The 18,831-nt window shown below is 42.1% G+C and overlaps 1 protein-coding gene across 1 annotated transcript in view; it reads right to left on the bottom strand.

Moving 5' to 3' along the window:
- Window positions 1–8,213: 8,213 nt before the first annotated feature.
- Window positions 8,214–18,831, bottom strand: part of Ptpn9 (protein tyrosine phosphatase non-receptor type 9) — a 96,435-nt gene continuing 85,817 nt past the window's right edge. The window contains exons 10-13 of the mRNA XM_046428067.2: window positions 13,500–13,578; window positions 11,480–11,630; window positions 10,873–11,080; window positions 8,214–10,059 (exon numbers count right to left, since the gene is read on the bottom strand). Of these exons, the coding sequence (XP_046284023.1) occupies window positions 9,845–10,059; window positions 10,873–11,080; window positions 11,480–11,630; window positions 13,500–13,578 (653 nt within the window). The 3' untranslated portion in view covers window positions 8,214–9,844. The remainder of the gene's footprint in view (window positions 10,060–10,872; window positions 11,081–11,479; window positions 11,631–13,499; window positions 13,579–18,831) is intronic.

The following is an 18,831-nucleotide window of genomic DNA, read 5'->3' as shown; positions in this document are numbered from 1 at the left end:
ATGTGCCAGCAGCATGATCATAGGACCATAGGCCCAGAACTGTGGTATAAGATGTTCAACATTCTACCTAGCAGCTTGATGGATTCTGAGGTTGGACCGACCTTTTGGTGCCTACAGGCACCAAAGCAGGCACACAAGCTGTTGTAATCTAATAGTGGGTTTGGAGAATACTGATGTACATCTTGTGTGAAGAATAGGTTGGAGAAACCAAGTTTTCTTTTTTCCTCCCAATCACCCAATCCAGAGTGTTCCCCACCTTCAGCGGGCTTCAAGTCAAATCTCTTGAGTCAGATCCTTTCATGCATCATTTGTTGTTTATCATAACTTCCAACCAAAGGAGTTTGTGAGTTCTGGGGGCATCCCACATGTCTGTTCAAGAGAGCTGAGTCTAGAGCCAGGATGCACACTGTGCGGACAAGAAAGATTTGTTGAGACACTGAAGAAAGTTAGTGTGGATATAAGGTGCAATATGCAGAATGTGAAGGATCTTAGAATCCTGTGGGCAAATGGGGGCCTGTCATTTAGGAGAGTGTCCCAAAAATTCAGGTGGCAGCTAATGACTACTTGACCAGGACATGGCAGTGGATAAGAAGACTAAAAAGGAGATCCATGTTTGATAAAGACTTAAGGGAAGTGGTTGACTTATTCAATGTGGATAGTAAGGGAAAGAAGCAGCCTGTGGGGTTTTGTGGGAAGTGGAAGAGGTTTCTATATGATGTTATAGTCTGAGGTAAATCCCTTCCTTTGGGCCTCAGTTTCCCTGTGAAATGGGGGTGGAAATTGGAGTAAAAACATTGGCTCTATGGACCCTTCCCTTCTTCAGAGTCCATGTGGGAAGCTTGCCTCAAAAGAGAGAAAGCAAGTGAGAAGTGCTAATTTGAGGAGAGTAGTAGGTCATCCCAGCTGGAGTTGGGAGACTGGAATGTGAGTAGTAGCTTGGTGGGATCACTGAGGGAAAGGGTATGGAGGAGAAAGGCCAGGAGATAAGGACTATGTATTCAGTGGGAGGCCACCAGAGCCATGGAAGTAGAGGTCCATCCTCCTTAGGGTGAGGGTCAGTCACAATTTCCTTTATCAGGACAGAGTTCCCTGAAATCTGGATCCCCACTGCAGATTCCTGCTCTGTTTCTCAAGGGACTCTGCCTTAGGTAAAGGCACAATAGATGCTTTTGTTAATGTGATAAGAGGCAGAGCAGGAGGGCAGAAAAAACACTTGTCTGGTTGCTTTTTTGCAGGGCTAGGGATTTGAACCCAGGGCCTCGTGAATACTAAGTTAGTGCTCTAGCACTGGGTCACACTCCCAACCCGAAGAACACTTGTTGGGTCCCTGGTTGTCATTTAGTCCCTTATCTGTGAATTAGCCTCCTCTTGTGTATATAGGGGATAACATAGGAATCCTTGCCATTATGAGGATCAAATGTGATAAAATGTACTCTATCATCTGATGATATTCTATGCTTCTGTGAAGGCCAAAGACCTAAGCATTTGGCTATGACCTTGGGCAACAAGTGGTGTGCTATAGATGAAGTTATATGTGGAGAATTTGAAACCCAGTTCCCCCAACTCAGAAAATCAGACTTTGCTGACACCTCCCCAACCCCCCGCCCCATTGAGCTGCTCCAGGACAGCCATTCTGTCTCACTTCTGGGCCCCCAGGGCTCACAGCAGTCAAGCACAGGAGGCCTTTGGAAGAGGTCCAGTGATTGTTTCTGGCTAACGCTGACATCTGCACAGCACAACCAAGTTCCAGACTTTTTGGGAAGTGAATCTGGTTTGTGAACATTGTCCCTGGCTGCACTGAGGGTTGCACCCATCTTCCCTGCCTCCCCACTATACCACTGAGAACAAAACTGAATGGATCTGAGGGCCCTCCATGGAGAAACCACATGGGAGTTCTGATTCCCAGGCCTCTTGTGTGTGAAATTTCCCATAGGATTTATGAGTTAGAGGCTATTATCATTATTTATAGATAAGCAAACTCAGGCTCTGAGTAGAATGACTTGCCCATGTCAAGTCAACCAAGGTAAAATCTATCTGGATCCAAATTGTGAGTTGCATCCACTTCCCCATAGCTGTTTCCATACATACTCAGGCTGGTGATCCATGTTGTGGCCTTGAGAAATACCTTACCTCCCCTCCTGCTCCACACTCCTAACCTCTCTAACTCCAAGAGCAATTTGTCCCCAACTTGTTTTAGATAATCTCTGACCCCTTCTAAAAAATTATCCTCAAAGCAGCAAGATTTGTCTCCTAACCACATACATGACCTCAACTCATTACACATAAAATCCAAACTATCACACCCCTTAGTCTCTCACATGCACTCCCTCACTCTTAAAAAGGACTCATTCACAGTTTTTTGGGGTACTCATGGTAGGTAGTAATTAAGATATTTAGGCCAGGTGCGGTGGCACATGCCTCTAATCCGAGTGACTCAGAGGCTGAGGCAGGAAGACAGCAAGTTCAATGCCAGCCTCAGCAACTTAGACCCTAACCAACTTAGTGAGACCCTGTCTCAAAAAGGACTGGTAATATAAATCAGTGGTTAAATGCCCATGGGCTCAATCCCCTCCATACCGAAATAAATAAATAAAAGCCCTGGAGCAGGCCTAAAAGACCAAAAAATTCTACTATGTGAATAAACTCTATCTCTCTTGCAGTCTGCTGGCTTAGGTTGTATATATTCTATTTCTGATTTCTGGGGAGCCTTGGGAACTAGGAATATTTTAATAGATTTAAAGACTGCTACTCCTTACTCCCTTGAAATGTCTTCCCCTCACTGAGAATTTAGTTTACCTCTGTGTCTAAATCAGGAAACTACATATAATAGTATGTTCCCCAATTTATCAGGCTTTGTGTGATCCTCCTGCCTCAGCCTCCTGAGCTGCTGGGATTACAGGAGTGTGCCACTGCTTCCAGATGGTGACTTTTTTCTTCCTTTTTTAAGGCTGCAGGTTCTTTGTTCAAAATCTTATTTAGGAAATTGGGCTGGGGATATAGCTCAGTTGGTAGAGTGCTTGCCTTACATGCACAAGGCCCTGGGTTCCATCCCCAGCATAAAAAAAAACAAAATCTTATTCAGGAAATAAAGGTAGGCCTTGTTTTAGTGAGTTGAGTGGGCAGCATAAGCACTGAGATTTCTACACCTTCACCTCAAATTCATGCCTCCTCTCTGATAGCCCTGCCAAGTAGAGACCTCTAGTCAATCCACATTTCTGAATGCTGTTCATTCTAGCCACTTCCTATCTCTCAGCAGCTTATGATAATGCAGCCAGACCTTGTCCTCAGTTACCTCTGCCTGTTAGTGTCCTTCAGGAGCTTTTCTTCCTTGACCTGGAATCCCCTAAATGTTGGTGGTCGGAAAGATCTATCCTTCTTACCTGTCTCATGCTTCACTGACCTCACCTATTCCCCAGATTCGTCTATCCAAAAAAAAAAGTCCTGCTGGGCACAATGAGACATTCCTGTAATCCCAGCGACTCCAGAGACTGAGGCAGGATTGAAAATCAGGCCAGGCCTTGGCAACGTCATTAGACCCTTAACAACTTATGAGATCCTGTTTCAAAAAAACAAGACTGGGACATAGCTCAGAGACAGAACACCCCTGGGTTTGATCCCCAGTACCAAAAATTAAAAATAAAACTAAGTCCCAATTTGACATAGGTAGCTAGGTATGTACCCCAAACATCAGACTCTATACTTTCACTGGTTGCTTGCCACAAAAATGGTGTTTGGTCTTTACTTTTATAATTTTGGGTACAGGGGATTGAACCCAGGGGCACTGAGCTACATACATTTTTTTGTTGTTGTTTTTTTGAGATTGTTCAAAGTTGCTCAGGCTGGCCTTGAACTTCTGATCTTTCTGCATAAGCCTCCAAAATCATTGAGAATATAGTGTGCACCACCACACCTGGCTGTAAAAGAGTTTTAAGTCAAGGAAGGGGCTGGGATGGTGGCTCAGTGGTAGAGTGCTTGCCTAGCATGTGTGAGGCACTGGGTTTAATTCTCAGCACCACATAAAAATAAATAAAGGTCCATCAATAACTAATAAAATACTTAAAAAAAAAAAGTCAAGGAAGGACAAGAATGATGGTGCATGCCCGTAATACCAGAGATGCCACATGAGGCAGGAGGGTCACAAATTCAATGCCAACCTCTGCGATTTAGCAAGACCCTGTCTCAAAAAGAGCATAAGGGTAAAGCACCCCTGGATTTTACTCCCAGTACTAGGAAGCAAAAAAAAAAAAAAAAAAAATTAAAAAGTCAAGGAAGAAAGCCAAGTATGATGGTACACATACATAGTCCCAGCTTCTCCAGATTCTGAGGCAGGAGGATCACTTGAGTCCAGGAGTCAGATATCTGACTATGCATTTTGCAAAATCATAGTGATACAAGATATTACTTAAAGGGGCAACTGGTTGTGGGGAGAGTGAGTACATGGGAACCCTGTTATTTTCTATGAGCCCAAAATTGCTCTAATAATCTATCAATTAAAAATAATAAAATTATAGACACATTGAGTGCATACCTCCATTTCCACTGGTTGGGTTTTTTCTTTCTTTCTTTCTTTCTCTCTCTCTTTTTCTTTCTTTCTCTCTCTTTTTCTTTCTTTCTTTCTCTCTCTCTTTTCTTTCTCTCTCTCTCTCTCTCTTTCTTTCTTTCTTACCAGGGATTGAACCCAGGGTGCTTAACCACTAAGTCACATACCCAGCCCTTTTTATTTTTTAATTTGAGTCCAGGCAACATAATGAGATCCCATTTCAAAAAAAAAAAAGACAAAATAAAACAATGATCGCACAAGATGACTCCACCCCTTAGCTCTGCTGTGCATCTGGCCAGTCTTGAGATTACTTAGGACAAGTTGCTAGATTCTGATGCAGGGGAATAGTAGAAGGAAATGAGCTGTGCTAGACCTGTGGTGACTACCTTCTCTCTACATCTCCCTGTCTTGCTTTCCTAATTTAATTATCATAGTTCTAACAGCTAAGAGGAACATATTACACAAAATGGTGAAAAGGCACCACAGTTCCTAGCCCTTATGCAACACCCCCTAGTTAGGATTCTAGTGTACTTAGCTATGCCCCCCACGGGGCCTGAAAAATGTGGGGTTTTCACACTGCTGCATGTCAGATTTATCTGAAACAGAAGGAAGAATATGACAGCTATGGAGAAAGAGTGGTGGAGAGTAAACAGGTTTGAGTGCTACGTTTCTATTCGTGGAAAAGACCTGTCTTCTCTGTAGTCAATTAAGAGCAGCAGTATAGTCCCAAATACTGCATATTCACAAGTGTTGTGTGATTATTAACGATGGGGCAGATAGCACCCAAGTTGGTGGGAGCATTAATTCCTGCCCTTGGTAAGCTAACAATAGCCCATGAGAAGTGACCAAAGCCTGAGACAAATCTAAGACCTAGGTGAGACGCTCTGGGACCCTTGATCAGTTCATTCCTTGGCTTTCAAATACCTTCTGTCCCATAAGAAGCAACAGAAAAACCATAAATGCTTAGGGGCTAGTTTTAGAGATTATAGAAGAGACCTAGCCTATTTTCTATTTAAGTTGGGGGCAAAAGGGAAGAGAACTGAGGGAATATAAAGAAGTGACAACAACTTCAAAATGGGGATTTGGAAAGCAAGCTAAAACAGGAGAGTGCAAGTGGGAGCTGATTCATCGAAAGGGAGGGCCTGATAGTTCTTCCATGGGTATTTGCTATATCTCACAAAGAACTAGTCCCCTAATAGGACCATCCAGTGCAGCCCCCTTCTTTGATAGAAGAGAAGCTAGGACACTAGGACTTGGCTGGGTTGAGTGGTTAAGACTCAAAGCCACAGAAAAGTTGTCACTCTAGGAAGACTTTTCTCCCTAGCTTGTGTGTCTTAGCTCATCACTTTTCAGTTCTTCAACTTGTAACAAGCGTTTCTCTATGTGTTTCTGGTTGTCTCTAAAGATGGGAAGCATCCTTGAGGACAGAAACCACGTGTCCATAAGACCACGTTGCTAAATAAAATATTCATGTCATTTGCCTGCATATTGTCACATAAAGACTGACAGTGGTGAGCCTCCTAGGCTTAAAATATTGGGACATCCTTCATCTTAGTAGTTCCATCCTTTTTAAGAGGGAAGGGCAGGATGAAGACAGCAATACAAAAAGAGAGGATAGTGGGAATCTCTCTTGTGCTTAAAGAATTAAAAACCATGAGAACGTTAAAATAAGTCAGAATTTAGTCAGAATAAGTCAGGAAAACAATCAAATCAGAAGTTTACTTGTCTCCTCTGAACATTTTCCTCATGCTTTGTTCACTAAGTCACCTGTGTGAGAACCTTGACTTCCTGAACAGATTCTAGGGTTCCTGTGGCTTCTCCTTCTTTAGTGCCTCCTAGCATAAATAGATTCAAGCTGGCAAAAGCTACAGCAAGGGGTGTTGGTGTGCATCTATAGTCCCAGTTATCTGGCAACATAGCAAGACATTGACTTAAAAAAAAAAAAGACAGTTGGATATAATTGGTGCATGCCTGTAATACCTGTACTCAAGAAGCTGAGGCAGGAAGATCTGAAGTTGGAGACCAGCCTGGGCAAGTCAAGGACACCCTTTGTCCAAATAAAATTTTCAAAGGTGAGGTGGCTGGGGGTGTAGCTCTGTGGTAGGGCACTTGCCTAGCATATGTAAAGCCCAGGATCGCAAACAAAATAAAACAAACAAAAATCTCACTACAAATAAAAAATGGGAGTGACAGGGACGCTACTGAACTTTTTTTCAGGATTTTACTGAACATTCTCGTAGACATCAATTGGCTAATACTCCAGAGCCAGGAAATGTGAACTAAGTCAGCTGTTTCCAAACCTGGATCATTCTGTCACTCAAACCATCTACCGGGTAAGCCCAGGAATCAGCAACGAGGAACTGAATTTATAGAGCAGCTGGATTATAGCCTCTTCAAACAAATGATAGTTTGAGATTACCCGCTCCAAACTTTTTATCATTAATGCTGTATCATATATATTCCACCAATTCTGCGTATTCCCCTGACTTTCTAACAGATTTCAAAGAACCTATGTTCACTTCTTACACTAGCTTGCCCCCCAAAAATGAACGCTCACCAAAAAAAAAAAAAGTATATATATTAAAAAAAAAACCAAAAAACTAGAGGCTCATCCAGGGCAAGAACTGGTTTAATCTGCTCTATTCTTTTAACTCTTGATTAAAGTAAGAAAATCAAGAAAAATTTGTTGGCAGATCAGGAGAAGGATTCTTTGAGGGCATCTAGAGGAATAGGTACTTGGGAGTGCAGGTTCTTAACTGTAACCAATTAATTTTCCTGTTTCAATTCTTTTGTCAATACGTACTTCAAATGGTTGTGGAGAGCAGAATATCTAGAAAGTACTCTGAACAGTGCCTGGAATGGAGTAAGCAACCTGTAAATGTTAGTGGTTATTATGATTATTATCATTATTACTCCAGTATTTGCACTCTCTAGGCTAGAACTGCCCGACTTGGTATGTTGTCACTGTCCAACAGGAAGTAGCTACAAGATATGGAAGAGTTCCTACAGGGACAAAACTTTTGGTTCCATTCTGAGATAGGAGCAATGCAAATGACTCCAGATTTTCCCACAAAGACCAGTTTTCCTGGGAGAATAACCCTTTTGGTATTCTGCAAATAAAGAACATGCCAAGAGTTCTTGTCTGGGAGACAACAACCCTGTCATCCTTCTAACCCACTATAAGGAGGATGGGTACAAGATTATCTACCTAGATTTTTAAAATTGCTTATATTCTGAAAGGAGAGCTTCTCTGACACAGTGGAAAGACCAAAGTCTTTGTAAAGCAGAACAACTTGAGCTCTAGTTCTAGAGCAAATCACTGTAAATCACTGTTTCCCTCTGGACCTCACCTTCTTCATTTATACAGAAATAGGAGAGGGGTGGATAGGAGAAGGGAGGGAGGATAATATCTCACTGGAATGCTGTAAAGTTTCAGTCAGGTCATGGGGGACAAAGCATTTAACACTGAGCTTAGCACACAGCAAGCACTCAATTGGTGCTGGTCCCTCTGCCTAAAGCTAAAGTGTTAGCCTAAAGACAGGTGGGTGGTTGTCAGAATTGAGTCTCAGATACTGAAGTCTTGGGTATCTGGCTACCTCCCCATCCATCCCAGACCAGTTCCTGGATCCCCTCCTCACCTTCCCAGCCCACTAAATTGATGAAGCTAAAAGGGTTTGATCATGTTGGTATATTTATATGTAAATACAAAACTGTATCACTGAAGATATTGAATATGAACATTACAATTATTTTCTGAATCTGACTCAGTTCATTGATGTTAAATACAAAATGAAATGATTGTAAAAAATAAGAATATACACATTCAAAGAGCTTATTACAGTATAAAATATTGAGGTTTGATCAGCTGCCAACCTCATCTTCTGTAATGGGGGACGAAGGATTGGAGGTTCCAGGGTGTTCTTGGGAATGTAGAATGTTGGGGGCTCTTGATTCCATCCCTGGCACATCAGGTTGCGTAGGCTAGGAGCAGGCAGGAACAGGTTGGGTAGGAAGGATTTGACTGATTGCAAGGGACCATCTCACCCAGCCAGGGGTTAAGCTTTTTATTGGCACAGGATCCACCCAGTTTGAGCTCTAGGGTCTGGCAAGCTAGCAGGCATGGAGAGATGAGCATCTCAGTAGATAGGGCCACGTTGTATAAGAAAAGGAACCTTCAAACAAAAGAAAAAGGGACCCAAACTTGTTTTCCCAAGAAGGAATTCTCACAGATTCCTCTCTCACACACTGGGCTCCCTTTTTTTCCTCGTAGGCTTCGTACCGATTGCTTTTGGCTCTGAATGCTAAGTGAATTCATTTCTACCTGCGGTCCTCCACTTGGGGGAGTGAAAGAAAAGACAGGGTCTGGAATCACAGTGGAGGTCTGTTCTCAAAATCGTCAAAGTAAACAGCAAAACTGTTAGATAAGGACAATTCATGCTGAATTAAATCAGTGTCACCATAAACCAGTATTCTTGGCTCCAACAGGCAGAACCCAAAAGGAAAGAAGTCATTATTTAAGGATTAGGGCCTGTGGAAGGAGAAGGGAGGAGATGTGTGTCCTCTTCCATCACTCTGATGTCTGACAACAGGAGCCATGATCCCCAACCCGTGATAGTCCGGGATAAACAGCAAGGTCTAAGAAGCAAGGAGTTCTGAACCATAACACAGAGCCCCAGAAATGTCTACAAAGAGTATCTGTGTATATATGTATTTATAGGATATGACCATATTATCACATACAATATATATTATATACACACATACATATGGACCCATACACATAAGTGCACATATGCACAGGCGCACACACACAGAATGACAGAAAGGACTGGAATATACGCCCTATGTATAAACGTGCTTGGCACTCGGGACAATCTCTAGATTATGTAACTTGGTCAAGCTCTCTGAGCACAAACCTCCCCATCAAATCCTAGCAAAGGGAAGGAGTGGAAGAGAGGAGACCTCCAGAAAAAGAATGGCATTGGGAAAGGGGGAGGGAGTTTCCTTCCCCACTTACCTCAGGGCCCCTGGCAAAAATCAATAGCCACAATTTGGTTTTAATAAGGCACAGTTTGATAGCAGGTGCTAGGAATTAAGAACACATTGTTGGCCCTTTCTAGTGGCAATTTCACCACATCTATCTAGCCAAAGGGAAAGGCTGCCTTGCGTGCAACACGTGCGCCAGGAGACACGAGAAAGAAGTTGATCCATGGCTTCAGCATAACTGATGGCAACCTATAGGCTCAGCGGTGTCCAGGGTAGTTTAAGGAAGGCTGGCCAGCAGGAAGAAGACTTGTAGGACAGTTACTGCCCCTCCATGGCCAGTAGACTGTGGCCAGAGGGCACCATTCCCTCCTTCTCTGCAAACTCCAGGATGGCTTTGTAGCAAAAATAGTACTGCTCAGGGGTCTGGATGCTGAAGGCCCTCTGGGTCCTCATGCGTGATACTGTCTGGAATACATTAAGGGTGCCAAGCTCCTCCAGCTGTGCCAGGCAGATGTCCAGCGAGCAGAAGGTACCTGAAGAAAGAAAGAAAAGGTCAAAAGGTCATGTCTGGCTTACCTCCCTTATCTCCCTCCCTTCACTAAATAACCCAGGCAGGACTGGATGAGTGAAATCAAAGGCAAGATGCCTCTTGGCAGGAGGCCAGATATCCTCAGGCCGGAGGAATCAGGAAGGAGGTCACAGAGTACTGAAGGCCAGAGAAAAGCAAAAGCCTCCTGTCTCTCAGGACATACATGGGGTCAACAGGATAAGTAAGGTAGGTAACAAAGAGGAATGTATCTTCAATCTAGGACAGAGTGACAGTACTCCCACACCCAATTTTCAGACACTCTGTATCTTCTCCACAGAGGCCTAACACAAATCTATCCTTCATAACTTTCTCCCAAAGGGACCTGTGAACTAGAAAGGCCAGGAGTTCTTGCTGTGTACATTCCCTTAAGGCAAAAGCTACTACCTGACTTCCAGACTACAGAATCCAACACAGGGTGGGAACCCAGCTGGAAAAAGGGAAGGAAGCAGCAACTCAGCTAAGCTCTCTGGACACCCAGAGTGATGAAGATAAGGCGTCAGGGTCAGAAGATAACCATGGCAATGGAAAGTATAAAACTTCAATCCCTAGTGGGCTTGGTTTATGAAGTGTACATTGTGGCCAGCACCTAGCATTAGGGATAACCAAAAGGATATTAAAGAGCAATTTTCATAGCAATTTACCACCAAGGGATCAAATGAGTTCTTTATTGCAATCACAAATGTGGTTGAACAGCTTTGTTCTTCCTCCCAACCCCTAACACCTCGGGATATACCAAGAGGTGCATTAAGTATATTACCTGTCCTGCCAATGCCTGCACTGCAATGTACCACAATGGGTGGCTCAGGACACTGTCCTTTGGAGCGTGCTCCCATACTGCTGACAGCAAGGCTCTGCTGGCTTCTGACCACTCTCAAGAAGTCAATGAGGGAAGCTGCTGAAGAAGGGACACCATAATCTGGCCAGCTCAGAAACTGGAAGTGGGTCACCTGGCGTTTCTGCCGCTCCTTAGATGAAAAAATGATGCAAAAGTTAAGGAGGTAATTTCTATCTGCCCCTGACTACCTTGGGTTTTGTTAGATTCTCAACACTCTGCCAAGGGCTCCCTTCTACCACAATTGCTTCTCTACTGCAAATCTAAAGGAAGGATTAAATGTTTGGAAAGGGTAGAATTGCTGCATTGCAGGATCCACATTTCTTATCCTGAAAGTTTTACTCTTTTGTAACACCACTGTTATGTTGAAATAATATTACTATATTGGCTCTGAGTTGAATATTCTCATTTTGTACCAGATAAACAGCAGCATATAACCTGCCTGGAACTTTATCTATTACCTCTAGAAATTTTCTTTACAGAAAGAGTTCTATCCCCAGCTTTAAAGGAATAAAGAGAAACCCAGATTTACCTCTGTGTTGTGAATTTCTAGTGTTGTTTTCTTATAATGGTTCATGTTCTCCACACCTAGATTGGTCACCGTGAGGAAGCCAAATCGAATCCGAGAGTCTTTTTCTAAAGGCCAGTACTGGCCACACTTTCTTCTGCCGCCCTCCTCAAAGCTGAACACACACAGAGCAAGGTAAACCTCCATCCTTCCTCTTCAAAGCAACAAGCCCACTCCCCCAATGACCTATTGTACCCATAGACAGAAATGTCATGTCCTGCTTTGCCTCTAACTTACACATTGATTCTTGGCAGAAAATAAAAACCTCTTAATTTTAAGCAGACGTAAAAGCAGGTAAAGTTTCTACATGTGCTCATTTAGCAGACACTTTTTGTGCACTTAATGTTTCATTTGGTGTCTTTTCTAATACTTTATGGTACATATCACATATCTGGGATAAACTCTAGTACACAAATAGACAGCAGAGAAATATGGTGGGTCAGACAGAACTCTCTGGCCTATTACCTTAGCCACTGTTTATTTATTCTTCTCCAATTAAGACCCTTGCCTAACAAAGGAGTGAGAAAGACATAGGTCTTGGATGCTAGAGGCAGGTTTATGAAAAGGCATTAAATCCACATTATCATTATTCAGTGGTCCTAAATTACTCCAAGGTGAGACTTCTCCCACTATTACCTCTCCAAACAGTGCCTTCAAGAAGGCAACTGAGCAAACATTTCCTTCCTCCTCATCTGAAATAGGTTATAATTATCATAATGGCAATGATAATATTAATTAAGTTAATTCTTTAAATTTGGCAGATTTGCACACAAAAATTTCCAAAACCTTCCTTTATTTCGAGCTTCCTGCTTGACCCACTGTTTTACCTCCTTTTTTTCTCTTCCCCCATAGGTGGAAATATGGATGAGCAAGAAAATGGTCAAAAGTAGCTGAAGTACACACACAAGTAATCCTGGTGATTCAAGAGGCTGAGAGGCAGGAGGATTGCAAATTTGAGACTAGCCTCAACAACTTAGCAACACTCTGTCAAAGAGCGGAGGATGTAGCTCAGTGATAAAGCAATGCTGGGTTCAATCCCTTATAATATGCATACACACACACACACACACAGGAAATGGACAGCAAAAGGGAACCGATTTAGTACCCAGGAAGACAGAGCCTATCTGGAAACAGGTCAGATTCAAGATGAATTGTCCTGAGTTTCCTAGTATTTCCTTTAGTGGACAAGGCCAGGACCTCAGAGGCTATCACAGGCCCAGGGTCACAAGAGCTATGAATTATAAGCATTAAAAAGTAAGATCTCTGGGTGGCTCGCCTAGCACATGTGAGACCCTGGGTTCAATCTTCAGCACCACATAAAAAATATCTATCTATCTCTACCATAACCTGGTTTGTTAACTCTACATCAGTTAAGAAAAAGCTAAGGTAGCTAACTTTTATTTGGTATTTTGCTGTTTTGTGTGTTTATGTGCACGCACATGTGTTGTGCTGGGAATCAAACCCAGGGCCTTACATATGCTAGGCAAACACTCTACCACTGAGCTACATTCCCCAGCCCCAAGTATTGCTAACTCTTTGCCGTCACATTCTAACACTTCAGTTTCTAGGAGCTAAACTTCCTTTTCTTTTTAAATATTTTTTAAATTGTCAATGGACCTTTATTTTGTCAATTTATTTGTTGTGGTGCTGAGAACCGAATCCAATACCTCACACATGCTAGACAAGTGCTGTACCACTGAGCCACAACCCCAGCTCCTAAACTTCCTTCTTTTTTTTTTTTAAGAGAGAGAGAGAAAGGGAGAATTTTAATATTTATTTTTTAGTTTTTGGCGGAAACAACATCTTTTTTTTTTTTTTTTTTTTTGTATGTGGTGCTAAGGATCGAACCCAGCGCCGCACGCATGCCAGGTGAGCACGCTACCGCTTGAGCCACATCCCCAGCCCCTAAACTTTCTTCTTAAATCACCCATGCTTGGGGTCTGGGTGAGGGTAGAGAGCTTTAGGAAAAAGAAGATGAACTCACCGGGTGGTCATGACAATCACCAAGACTTTTTGCTCCCAAACCATGAGCCAGAAATCACGATAAGTATTCTCCAGAGGGCCTAGAATACAAGAAGATAAGGAACATGATCCTTGGAAGCACTATATTCCTTCACAGGTTCTTTTGCTTTTCTTCCAAATAGAACTCCAAAGCACATATGTTAGCTCCCTGCTCTTGCTCCATACTTGCTATTCACTGTGGTCCTTCAAACCACACCAGCAGTGTGTGGGAAAATGTTACAAATGCAGAATATGCTGGGAACAGTGGTACCCACAGTGATCCCAGGAGCATTGGAGGCTGAGGCAGGAGGATCACAAGTTCAAAGCCAGCCTCAGCAACTTAGCGAGGCCCTAAGCAACTTACTGAGACCTTGCCTCAAAAAATAAAAAGGGCTGGTGATGCATCTCAGTGGTTAAGCACCCCTGGATTCAATCCCTGGTACAAAAAAAAAAAAGGAAGGAAGGAAGAAAATAAATGCAGAATGTGCACATTAGCAAAATGTTTGGATAAGATGTGCACAGGTACTGTGTGGAAGCAATGTTAGATACCTTCTCAGTGCCTTAGCCATCAGAGCTTCAGCCGTCATCACTACAAGGATGACAGTCCCACCTGGGTATATGTCTCGGGCTCTTTCCATCTCACCTAAGCTTGGTGACTTTATAACCTAAGCTTTATAGCCTTATAATAACTGGCTGCTTAAGAAGCCATTCTCAGCGCTGGGGATATAGCTCAGCTGGTAGAGTGCTTGCCTTGCATGCACAAGGCCCTGGGTTCAATCTCCAGCACCACGACCAAAAAAAAAAAAAAAAAAAAAAAAGCAAGCCATTCTCCTGTGCTCCCTGATCTCTCAGATTCCCTTATGTTTTCAAGGGTCTCCTTCAAAATTAGTATTATCTTCCAACACTTTCATTTCTATTAACAATTCTATCATCCTTAAAGGATTCAGTCATAAAAAGCTGAAGTCAAATCTGACTTATCCATTGCCTTCATCTTGCAGAAGCAGTTATCAAATCCTAGATTTCTGCCTTTAAAGTATTTTGGCTTTTATAGTTTTGCCCTCACCTTCCTCCTACTCTTCCTGACCAATTTTATGGCAATAAGGACCACATCTTTTTTTGTTTGAGTTAATGAAAACCATATAAGTTTACTTTTCTAAATAGGTCTCTTTCCATTCCAGTCTGTTCTGAATAACAGCAACAGTTTAATATTTCATAAAAATTGCTCTATCACAATACAGACACACCATGGCACTTTTGCCTATATTCCTTTGCTCAAGCTGCCACCCTCATCTCCAGTGCCATTCACTTACTATCCATTTTCAAGTATGGCCTCTACCTCAAAGCTTTCTCTGACTCCCACACTCCTTGAGGGCTTATTCTTCTCTGATCTATTTATTTACTTATTTTTAAATTGATTTAACCCAGAGCACTTTGCAACTGAGCTATATTCCCAGCCCTCTACATTTTTTATTTTGAGAAAGGGTCTCACCTTAAACTTGTGATCCTCCTGCCTTTGCCTCCAGAGTTGCTGAGATTACAGGCCATGTGCCACTGTACCCAACTACTCTTTTTATTTATTTATTGTATATATGTATTCATTTTTTAGTATTTATTTTTTAGTTATAGTTGGACACAATATCTTTATTTTTATGTGGTGCTGAGGATCGAACCCAGTGCCTCACCCATGGTAGGTAAGCACTCTACCTCTGAGCCACAATCTCAGCCCATATGTACTCATTTTTATAAGATAGAGTTTCACTAAACTTCTGAGGCTGGCATTGAACTTGAAATCCTTCTGCCTCAGCCTCCCAATTGTTGGGATTATGGTTGTGTACCACTGTGTCCAGCTTCTAAATTCTTGATGGCACATTTGGGTCTAAACAGCATAAACATTCAATTTATATGATCATATATTAGACATTTTATTTTGTGGTAATTCATGCCTCGGTAAGCATGGTCTTTAGAGCAAGGGCCATATTGTCAAGTAAAAAAGTAACAAATAAAAAACTAAATAAAAAAAAAAAAGAAAGTAACAAACAGTTCAGGACGGTTCCTTTCATGTTTCCAGTGTTTTTCTCTCTACTTTCAATATCAAGGGTTGATTTGGGCCAGGCACAGTAGCACAAACCTATAATCCCAGTAACTCTGGAAGGCTGAGGCAAGAGGATTGCAAGTTTGAGACCAGCCTGGGCAACTTATCAAGACCCTATTTCACAAGAAAAAATAAAAAGGGCTGGGGATGTGCTCAGTGTGGGTACACCCCTGAGTTCAATCCCCAGTACCTAAATAAAAAAAGTAGCGGGGGGTGGGGGGGGGGAAGAAGGAGGAAAATAAAGAAAGGAAGGAGCGTTGATCAGCCTGAAAGTTCACTGGTTCCATTACAATTTGTGCTAAAGTCTTTTAGTAAGCACTAACATCTTATGATATTAGAGTTCCATTATATCTTTGCAAAAGTAGGCACTGCCAAAAGCATGTGAGTTATTGGACATAAGCTTTATGTCCATGAAGAGAGGATTTAATTATAGCACATTCCAAATTTATACAATTGATAATGATGTCGTAAGGATGGGTACAGTGGCAAAAACCTGTAATCCCAGCAAATCAGGAGCCTGAGGCAGGAAGATTGCGAGTTCAAGACCAGCCTCAGCAACTTGGTGAGGCTGTAAGCAATTTAGCATGACCCAGTCTCAAATTAAAAAAAAAAAAAAAAAAAAAAAGAAAGAAAGGAAAAAAAGACATGGCTCAGTGGTTAAACACCCTGGGTTCAATCCCCAGTATCAAAAAAAAAAAAAAAAAAGTGTATTTTTTTGCCACAAACAGGTGTTTATGATACCACTAGATTGGAAAAAAAAATTACATGAAAAACTGAGCTGATGTGTAGAAAAAGCCAATTCTATCAAATATTATCTATATGTATGCATTGGAAAAGATATAGATAGGAGGAGGTGTTGCAAAATGCTAACAGTATCTCTGAATCTTGGGGTTGTAAGTGATTTTTATTGTAGATTCTTAAGTGTTCTACAGTGGATATTCATTAGCCTTGTATGCATATCAAGAAGATAATAAGAAACCAGATGCTTTAGCCATGCCTGTAATCCCAGCTACTCAGGAAACTGAGGCAGGAGGATCACAAGTTCAAAGCCAGCTGGGCAACTTAGTGAGACACTGTCTCAAAATAAAATAAAAAGTGTTGGGGGTTAGCTCAGTGATAAAGCACTTGACTAGCAAGCGTAAGGCCCTGAATAAAAAGAAGAAAATGAGAGCACCTTTTTCACATTTCTGACTTCCAACCTCATCCACATCCCTTCCTATGTCACATAGCTTTGCTGTTGTTGGTATAGCTGCAGTACTAGGGATGAAACCCAGGACCTCACATATATTAGGCAAGTGCTCTATCACTAAGCTGCATCCCCCTCTCCTACACTTTATTTTCCAGTCAAATCATTGGCAGAACTGAGGTTAGAGCAGCCAGAGCACCTGGAAAACCAGACACCACACTCAGTGGGTATAAAGGGTCATAACTTCCTCGAAGGTATGAGAGAGATTTAAGAGGACAAAGTTATGCCAGGCATTGTGGCACAGACCTGTAATCCCAGCAGCTCAGGAGGCTGAGGCAGGAGGATTTCAAGTTCAAAGCTAGCCTCAGCAAAAGTGAGGTGCTAAGCAACTCAATGAGACCCTATCTCTAAATAAAATACAAAATAGGGCTGGGGATGTGGCTCAGTAGTTAAGTTCCCCTGAGTTCAACTGCTGGTACCCCACCCCTACCAAAAAAAAAAAAAAAAAAAAGAGGACAAAGTTATACTTCCCAGGTTAGACCCTCTCCCACTTTTGTTGGAGCTGGGGACTCAACTCAGGGCCTATACATACTAAGCACATGCTCTACCTCTAGGGTATATCCCTCCCTTGGTCTTTAGGTTAGGCCCTTTAATAGTGGACTTCTCTGAATAAATAAAGTTAGTGGTTTATACCAAGATAGGTGAAACAATTCATTGAGTTTGTTTGCAAGGAGGCCTGAACCAAACAAGCAGACAGGGATTCAAGTCCTGGTTCTGCCACTTACTAACTATATGATCCAAGGTCACCTAACTTTTTGGGCTTCAGTATGCTTGTGTATAAAATTTTTTAAAAAATAAGTCTTCCTTGCAGAGTTTCTTTAATGATTAGATAGAGAGCATGAACATGATATAAAGGTGTTCTCAACAGATGTTATTATTAGTAGGAATACTATTATATTCTTTTTATATAATAATCACACTACTAAATATAATAGCCAAAAAGGTTAGCCACACAATCAAACTAACCCTCTCAACATTCCAGGACCCATCTTCTGTCCTCATAGAATGCTGAAGCCTTCTAAAAGTGATCATTGCTTGACTCAAAAATATCAACTCTTTTTCTGTCCCCAAGTTATGCAGGGGTAAGAGGCTCCAGTATATTCAAACGTGCGTTCACCTGTAACCTACTGGCATGGCCAAGAAAGGTACTGCTGCTGGAGGTGGAATGGGTGTTAATACTGTTTTATAAGAGGCACTGAAGACTGATCCTCATCCATGGTGGCCTTGTATGTGGAATTAGTAAGCCAAAAGCCTTGGACAAGAGCCAAGCCCATGTTTATGTGCTTTCATCCAATTATGGTGAGCATATGTATGTCAAGTTGGTAGAGACCTGAACATTGAGTCAACCTAATTAAGGTTGATGACAAAAAGGACTGAAGTCTGGGTGCAGTGGTGCATGCCTATAATCCCAGTGGCTCAGGAGGATGAGGCAGGAAGTATCTTGAGTTCAAAGCCAGCCTCAGCAACTTAGCAAAGCCCTAAGCAACTCAATGAGATCCTGTCTCTAAATAATTCAAAAAAGAGTTAAGGATGTAGCTCTGTGGTAGAACACCCCTGGGTCCAATCTCCAGTACTGGGGGGTGGGGAGGAATTCCCACACACCTAGAGGAGTACTTTCTCCTGCACAGGACCTTCTGAGTCAGTTTAAAGGATTCAACCCTTAGGTAATTAGCAAATTTAGGCACACCCCTCCTTCTAAACCTAGAGAAAGGAACATTCTGAGGTCCCCCAAAGCCAACCCTAAGGCTCAATATGCCCATCCACACCAAGGAAATCCTAAGTAAAGCCTCTATCTACTCTCAGGCAGACCACAGGTCTTTTCTGATAGTTCTCAATTTTTAAGGTTCCAAAAGAACTCCTTTTGGGAACAGTCATCCTTTAAAAAAAAAAAAAAAATCTGAAATTGTGACCATCAGATCAATTAACAACATTCTAAGAATCCAAAGGCCTTTATCCCTTTTTTTCCCCTCCAATTTT

This window comes from Marmota monax, unplaced genomic scaffold (genome assembly GCF_021218885.2).
Source record: "Marmota monax isolate L192 unplaced genomic scaffold, Marmota_monax_Labrador192_F-V1.1 WCK01_AAM20220418_F8-fsc00111, whole genome shotgun sequence".
NCBI lineage: Eukaryota > Metazoa > Chordata > Mammalia > Rodentia > Sciuridae > Marmota > Marmota monax.
The sequence above is the reverse complement of the archived record's forward strand: the minus strand, read 5'-3'. Positions and strand labels throughout refer to the sequence as shown.